Raw genomic sequence first — 8,482 nt, 5'->3', positions numbered from 1 at the left:
ATGTGCTTCTATCATCTACTGCTGGGGTTTGACCTCAGATGTCTGCTGATGTTTATTCTAATCTTTCTACTGGTAGCAGAGTGCCTCAAAAACAGGAATCCTCCGAACTATCCTCCCGGGCCGCTTGCTCTCCCCTTTGTTGGCAATTTGTTCAGACTGGACATCAATATTACCGAGGTAACGTTTAAATTCACAATGAAACTCATTCATGAACAGTCAAATGAAATTCCTTTCATTTTACGTTGAAATGTATTGCTAGGCGGAAAGATTTAGGTATAGCAAGAATGTTGTGCGGCATATTTCATATACAGCACACAGTCCAAGGACTGCATTCTGTATGGACAGAGATATTTACAAATATTGCACACGATTGAGCAGTGTTGAAAAAATACCTTATGTTAAAATACCGATCATCAGGAAACTATTTTGTTGACTTTTCGGCCACTATTTAAATTGTCCTGGTGTCATATTGTGTACTTTCTTGTTCTGATATGTTGCGTCCAGCTGGCTGACGTCCATGGAAATGTATTCCACATTCATTACGGCCGTCAAAAGATGGTGTTTGTGTGCAGCTACAAGATGGTAAAGGAGGCTTTTTTGACGCAGGCTGAGAACTTTGTGGATCGAGCGCCCAGTGTGGTTTACACAAGGTTCTTCTCCGGACAAACAAGTAAACACACATGCACAAACACACCTTGCTGTGAAACCGGTGAAGTGACTGTTTAGCATTGTTCTACCATTAAGATACCGGAAGTTATTTTACGTTGTTGCCTCATTCTTAATTTCCCTAAAAGAATGAATTATCCATGAATTAAGCATGTTCGTATTCAAGTGAATAAGTCAGTGAAATATTCACTCAAAATGAAGACACAAGTATGGTTTACTATCTTTCTGAAAGACACTCTTACAAGAGCGAGGGACTCCCTAATTCCCCCCTTAGTTCTACCACGACCAGAGCACTATCCAGTACTCCTCGTCATTAACTCACATGACAACACGCTTGTTCCAGATGGTCTGATTATGACCAATGGCGAACCTTGGAAGACGCAGCGGCGTTTCGCCTTGTCTACTATGCGCAACTTTGGCGTTGGAAAAAATCTCATGGAGCAAAACATCTGTGAGGAAGCTCGACACCTGCTCGAGGAGATTGAGAGGCACAACGGTGATTTAGCACACTGCTCAACATCTAAGACAAACCAAAAAAAATACCATTAATGAAGCATTCTCCCTGTCCAGGTAAACCTTTCACACCAGCGGGGCTCTTCAACAACGCTGCATCCAACATCATCTGCCAACTGGTGATGGGAAGACGCTTTGAGTACAGCGACCACAACTTTGTTACCGTGCTTAAAAATTTATCTGAATTCTTTAGATTGGTGGGTTCCAAGTGGTTCGATGTAAGTCAGTATTCTGGGGAATCCAGTTAGATCCAAAAGAAAATAGACACCATAATGGAACTCTCACTCGTCCGGTAATTTTTTTCCTGTGCAGCTCTACGAGGTAGTCCCCGGAATAATGAAGCACCTGCCAGGTCCTCACAACAAAATGTTTAGCCTTTTTAACAACATCTCTGATTTCATCAGTGAGGAAGTGAAGAGGCACAAACGGGACCTGGACCCCAACAATCCCAGGGACTACATTGACTCTTTCCTGATAGAAATGAAGAATGTGAGAGACCATCAAGCAAACAAAAAGCCACAAAGCGTCACCTTACCATGTGTCCTTTCAGCACTCTGAAGACAATCAGAGCTTCAATGACAAGAATTTGGTTCTGTGTGCCATGGATCTCTTCTTGGCAGGAACAGAAACAACGGCCAGCACTTTGCAATGGGCTTTGATTTATCTCATCAAAAACCCTGATGTCCAGGGTAGGTCACCATCAATTACGGTTCTCAATACGAATGTTGGCCTCCCTAGTTTGTGTTTTTTAAACATATAGTAGATGCTGATAGTTATTATTTCCAGAAAAGGTCCATGCAGAGATTGACCAAGTGATCGGACGGACTCGTCTGCCTACTATGGCTGACAGGGCCAACCTTCCCTACACTGATGCTGTCATCCATGAGATCCAGAGGATGGCCAACATTTCTCCTTTCAGCATACCCACAGTGGCTGCCAAAGACACACAACTGGGTGGCTACTCAATACCAAAGGTGCTGCAACTCAGTGATTCTCACTATATGTGGGCAGTTAGGGGTGTCACAAGACGCCTAACTCGTGAGATGAGACAATACACGAGATCAGGTGCACGAGAACAAGACGAGACTTTAACATTAATTTTAAGAAAAGTGCATTGAAAAAAAATGACTGGACACACAACGTAATTCGTTTGTTGATGTGGACACTAATCCTATATTATAAAATAAATTCTTACAGTATTTTCAAATGTGTAAAAGAGCACATCCTATCCCCAAGCATGCTGTAAGGCAGTGCTCCCCAACCTCCGGGCCATTTGGTACCAGGCTGCACAGAAAGAAAAAATAATTTCCATTATTTAATTTTTTTTAATGTTTTATTTTGAAAAGTGGCCGGATTCTCTCTGTTACATCCGTCTCGGGGTACTCCGGTTTCCTTCTACATTCCAAAAACATATTACGTTAATTGGCGACTCTAAATTGTCCGTAGGTGTGAACGTGAGTGTGAATGGTTGTTTGTGTGCTCTGCGGTGTACGCCGCCTCTGGCCTGAAGTCAGCTGGGATAGGCTACAGCATACCCGTGACCCTAATGAGGATAAGCAGTATACGTAGATGGTTGGATGGATATTTTATATCTATATTTCTATATCTGTTACATTTGGAACATTTCAGTTTTAACATGTTGCTAGAAATGGAAGTGGAGCCACCAAACAAAATTTTGTTGTATACAATGACAATAAACATCCATCTATCTACTATATCCATCCATCCATTTCCCTCCGCTTATCCGGGTCTGGGTCACGGAGGCAGCAGTCTCAGTAGAGAGCCCAGACTTCCCGGTCCCCGGCCACCTCCTCCAGCTCCACCGGGAGGACACCAAGGCGTTCCCAGGCCAGCTGTGAGACATAATCCCTCCAGCGTTTGCTAGGTCTGCCCAGGGGCCTTCTCCCAGCTGGGCATGCCCGGAACACCTCACCAGGGAGGCGTCCGGGAGGCATCCGGACTAGATGCCCGAGCCACCTCAACTGGTTCCTCTCAATGTGAAGGAGCAGCGGCTCTACTCTGAGCTCCTCCCGGATAACCGAGCTCCTCACCCTCTCTCTTAGGGTGAGTCCAGCTATCCGACGGAGGAAACTCATTTCATCCGCTTGTATCTCAGCCGCGATCTCGTCACAACCCAAAGCTCATGAGCATAGGTGAGGGTGGGAACATAGATCGATTGGTAAATTGAGAGCTTTGCCTTCCGGCTCAGCTCTCTCTTCACCACGACCGTCCGGTACAACGACCACATTACTGCAGATGCGCCGATCCGCCTATCGACCTCACTCTCCAACCTTCCCTCACTTGTTAACAAGACCTAGAGAAACATGAACTCCTCCACCTGGGGCAGGACCTCATTGCCAATCCAGAGGGAGCAATCCACCGTTTTCCAACTGAGAACCATGGCCTCGGATTTGGATGTGCTGAGTCTCATTCCAGAAGCTTCTCACTCAGATGCAGACCGCCTCAGTAAACGGTCAAGGTCGTCTGCATATAGCAGAGACGAGATCCTAAGGCCACCGAACTGGACTCCCTTGACGCCTTGGCTGCGCCTATAAATTCTGTCCATGAAAATTAACAGAATCGGTGACAAAGGGCCAACGTTCACCGGAAACAGGCTTGACTTACTGCTGGCAATGCAAACCAGGCTCCTGCTCCGGTTGTACAAGGGCCAAATGGCATATAGAAGCGCCAATCCCGTACTCCCAGAGCACCTCCCACAGGACACCGCCTTTTCCAAGTCCACAAAGCACATGTAGACCAGTTGGGCAAAATCCCAAGTACCCTCCAGTACCCTTGCAAGGGTGTAGAGCTGGTCCAGTGTTCCACGACCAGGAAGAAAAACACATTGCACCTCCTGTAGCTGAGGTTTGACTAACGGTCGTATCCTTCTCGCCAGCACCCTGGAATAGACTTTACCAGGGAGGCTGAGGAGTGTGATCCCCCTATAGTTGGAACACACCCACCGGTCACCCTTCTTGAAAAGGGGGACCACCTCCCTGGTCTGCCAATCCAGAGGTACTGTCCCCGACTTCCACGCAATGTTGAAGAGACGTGTCAGCCAAGACAGTCCCTCAACATCCAGAGCCTTGAGGAAGTCAAGGCTTTGACTACCCCATGCCATGAAGATGGAACTGTCCATGTTTGTGTCCTCAGCCTCTGCTTCCTCTATGGAAGGTATGTCAGTGGGATTGAGAAGGGCCTCAAAGTAGTCCTTCCACCGTCCAACTATATCCTCAGTCAAGGTCAGTAGGCCCCCGTCCCCACTGTAAACAGTGTGGACCGGGCACTGCTTCCCCTTTCTGAGGGGCCAGACGGTTTCTGGCCTCTTCAAGGCCGACCGAAAGTTGTGCTCCATGGCCTCACCGAACTCCTCCCACACCCGAGTTTTTGCCTCGACCACCACCAAAGCCGCGTGTCGCTTGGCCTGCCGGTTTCTATGAGCTACTTCAGGAGTCCCACAAGCCATCTATGCTTGATAGGACTGTCTTTTGAAAAATGTCTGGGATTGAATGAGTTAATATTAATATTCTCAACCGACGCCTGTGGCGTTTGGCTTTGCAAGCTTTTTTTCCCTCCTAACTTACACTACGTTATCTTGAATTCCTCCTCACAAAGCTCCACTCTTTTGCTGTGTATGTATGCTAGCAGCCCCGCCACCCCCCAGAGAGACAAAGCGACTGTATGACTGACAAAGTGTTCTCACTCTGTTCGCCGTTTCACCAATCTAAGAGTGAATGGTGAAACCTTTTCCTGACTGTTTGGAGGCGAGAGACGAGCACAGGGCTATTTATAGAGGCCATCAAAATTATCGGGTTCATTTTAATTTATCTTGTGATTAATTTAGTTTTTTCTGAGCGAGAAATTCTCAGTTTTTAACACCCCAAGTGGGCAAACAATGTACGATGTTTAGAATGTTGTTTTTTAAATTAAACTCATACAGCAAGAGTTAACCATGGAACAAATCAAAGTCAAAGCTAACAATTTAGATGCTCACATTTCATGGACCCGACATCACCGACCAGATGATCTTTACCTGGTCAGAAGCTGATCGCAAAGAGTCAACAGGACACTCACTTAAGTTGGACATACAGGTGGTCCTTGTTATACGGCGTCCCATGTTATGATGTTTCGTAGTAATGAACGCACATCATAAATTATTAATACTGCACCAAAAGAAAAAGAGAATTAGTTACTAGTTACATACAAGTACTGTTGCATCACTACACTACAGGAAGGACAACTGTTCTTTTTAGCCACATTTTAAACTTTAAACTCCACTATGACATGGTGGCAGCGCGTAAAAGAAAAGGAAATCTGGTCTAGTTTCCATATGATTGACTCAGTTTGGAATGGGAGGTGAGTTCCAGTCTTGAGAAATAGGAAAATTGCCAGCTTGCTGAATATTTGTCAAGTTATTGGCTTGCCAGCAACAGTGAACGCACATTAACATCAACTACATGACTCAAGTGGGATCACTTTCTATCTTCGACTTTTTGGGAGAAAAACATGTGAATATGTTTTGTTTCCAGGGTACTTGTGTGATAATCTTGCTGACGTCTGTGCTGTTTGACAAGAATGAATGGGAGACACCACACACTTTCAACCCCGGACACTTTCTTGATGCTAGTGGCAAGTTCCTAAAGAAAGAAGCCTTCCTGCCTTTCTCTGCAGGTGAGTCACGTCTGTGTCAATATGTCTCATGAGCTGTCCCTAAATACTGGTCTCAAAACCTTCATCAACCTTACAGGAAAGCGTATGTGTCTTGGAGAAGGATTGGCCAGGATGGAGATATTCCTGTTTTTGATAGCTTTACTTCAGAAGTTCTCCTTCTCCGCCCCCCATGGAGAAGAGTTAAGGACAGACGGAATCTTAGGAGACGTACTCGTGCCACACAGCTTCAATGTCCACGCAAAGGCTCGCTAATCGATGTAGTGTAACACAAATGCAACAATTGACACCACTGTTTGTTTTTCCTAAACTTCAATGCTATGTTTTCTCGGCCTAAGAGTACTTCCAATCTTTTTCAGTCAGCCAATAAGTAAAAAAAAAAAATTAAGTCTTAAATGGAAATGTTTATCCTGCTACAGAGATGAAGGGCTACTTTCCTCCACAACACAGGTGAATATGACCCTACCGGTAGCGGGCGGTGCATTTCATACCTGGGACTTAAGCAACTTAATACACTTCTTAATACCACCACTATCACGAGCATTTATACAAACCATCAATAATATACAAAAACATAATATAACAACGCGTGGAATTACAGAATTAGGGATGAATAACATTACTAAAGCAAGAAACCCAGTTAAACATTTATCTTTAAATACATCTCTAAACAATTCCAAAACTCTACGCTACGACATCATCTGAAGCAGTTCAGAATCAATAGTTATATAATAACATGACAAAAACATAAAAACCTACCAGAGTATGTTACTTAGAGGCGCTAAGCCAGTTGTACTGCTTGTAAACACTGGTCTGGAAGTCGCAAATAAAACCTTTCCCTTGGGACAAACTAGCTAGCTTTGGAGTTGGTTTACATCTGCTGACGTTGTGTCGCTATTGCAGGAAAGTCTGCCTTGAAAACGCATTTTCCAGAATGTCTGACATCAAGTCAATTTCTTCTTCCCCCCAGTCTGCCATTTTGGGCGTTATTGCAGGCAAAATGCGCTGACAAGCAACTTTTGGCGTGCATTACCACCACCTCCTGCTTGTCAAACTTTGCTTTGTTTTGCTCTCATCAACCAGTCAGAGGATGGAAAAATAGCAATCTAATTTATCTTATTTATTATGTATTGTGTAAAACTAAGACATGAATAACATCAAATTAAAAGCACAAAATGAATGCCGACCCACCATCCACCAGTTCAAGTTCCAGCCAAGTTTTTCCAGAGAGATTATTACATCGCTGTTTGACGTGTGTGGTAAAACGCAGTGTGCTAGCATGAATTAACTTGAGACAAATGTGCACATTAGCACTCAATAAGTCATCAAAACTTACCTTTATGCATTCCCACATAGTATCAGCATTTGACACCAAATATGAGGTGAAAGAAAAATGGTAAAAATACAGTAGTAGTCTATCTGTGCGGCATGAGATAAAGTTAGCACACGCGCAATGGACATGCGTCAAGTGAGACGGATGTAACAGAGAGAATCCGGCCACTTTTCAAAATAAAACATTAAAAAAATTAAAAAATAAGGGAAATTATTTTTTCGTTCTGTGCGGCCAAATGACCCACGGCCAAATGACCAAATGACCCACGGCCTAGTACCGGGTCATGGCCATGGTTGGGGACCACTGCTATAGGCAACAATATCAACAACTTGTAACATACTATTGCAACACAATAAACAAAAACAAAATCCCATGGATATTTTAAATGTTCCTCATTTCTACGTATGTATGTATGTTTGTAAATGCATGATGTACGTATGTGTATGCATGTTATGTTTATGTACTGTATGTATGCACCTACGCTATATGTAGGAATTTATGCACATGGATGTATATGTACATGCGTAAATGTGTATGTGTGTGTACTGTATGTGTATATGTTAGTTTTACCAAATCATAAAATTTTTTTATCAAGTTAATCACATGTTTACTATGTGATAAATCATGATTAATCACACCGTTCTCTCGGGCTCAATAAGGTCTATCTAGCTAATAGAATCTATCTAGTGAAATACTACAATTCATTTGAATTTTGTATTGAGATTTTTAAAGAAGTAAAGTCATGGTGTTTGAAGAAAGAATTGTTTAACAAACGAGCATTTTTAAGCTTTAACAGCTATATACATAAACACATACACAATAAAGCAATAACCCAGGGCAGTTATGGTTGCTTACTGCTGTCCAGTGGTCTCCCGTCAATAAATGTGCAATAAATGTTGCTTTGGCCAGCTGCTCTGCCTTTGTTGTCTTTTCATTTCCATACAGTTTGTGAATTCATATGACAACACTTTGTTCCCCTTGTAGGTGTTCAAGAGCTCAATAGCCACAGGGTCACATTTGGCTGTCTGTATGAGATCCTGAAGCCCCTTGCCTTCAACAGTGTTGATGGGTCTGCGGTCTCTGGCAACCCATTCAGCGATTGCATTACTTAACCTCGTTTTTGTCCTTTTGTTGACAAGTCCGAGTCTGGTGCGATCAGATCCCACGCTGTTATTAGTTATTAAAGTTAGCAAAGATATGCTCTGCCCGAAAGTGGTACTTCAGACTCATTGTGCTTTGATGAAAAGTTGTAGTCAAGCTCAGTCATATTATTAAATTCTGTTATTATTTCTTAACACGTTA

The 8,482-nt window shown here is 43.4% G+C and overlaps 1 protein-coding gene across 1 annotated transcript; it reads left to right on the top strand.

Annotated features, from left to right (window-relative positions):
- LOC129189140 (cytochrome P450 2J6-like) lies at positions 1–7,852 on the top strand. The gene is made up of 9 exons (XM_054790514.1): positions 1–177; positions 505–670; positions 1,010–1,162; positions 1,237–1,397; positions 1,492–1,668; positions 1,730–1,868; positions 1,966–2,153; positions 5,709–5,850; positions 5,927–7,852. Exons 1-9 carry the CDS (start codon positions 1–3, stop codon positions 6,100–6,102), a joined length of 1,479 nt encoding a protein of 492 aa, XP_054646489.1. The 3' UTR covers positions 6,103–7,852.
- The last annotated feature ends 630 nt before the right edge of the window (positions 7,853–8,482 follow it).

Source organism: Dunckerocampus dactyliophorus, chromosome 10 (assembly GCF_027744805.1).
Source record: "Dunckerocampus dactyliophorus isolate RoL2022-P2 chromosome 10, RoL_Ddac_1.1, whole genome shotgun sequence".
NCBI classification, from domain to species: domain Eukaryota; kingdom Metazoa; phylum Chordata; class Actinopteri; order Syngnathiformes; family Syngnathidae; genus Dunckerocampus; species Dunckerocampus dactyliophorus.
Note: the sequence above shows the minus strand (reverse complement) of the source record. Positions and strands in the feature narration are given on the sequence as shown.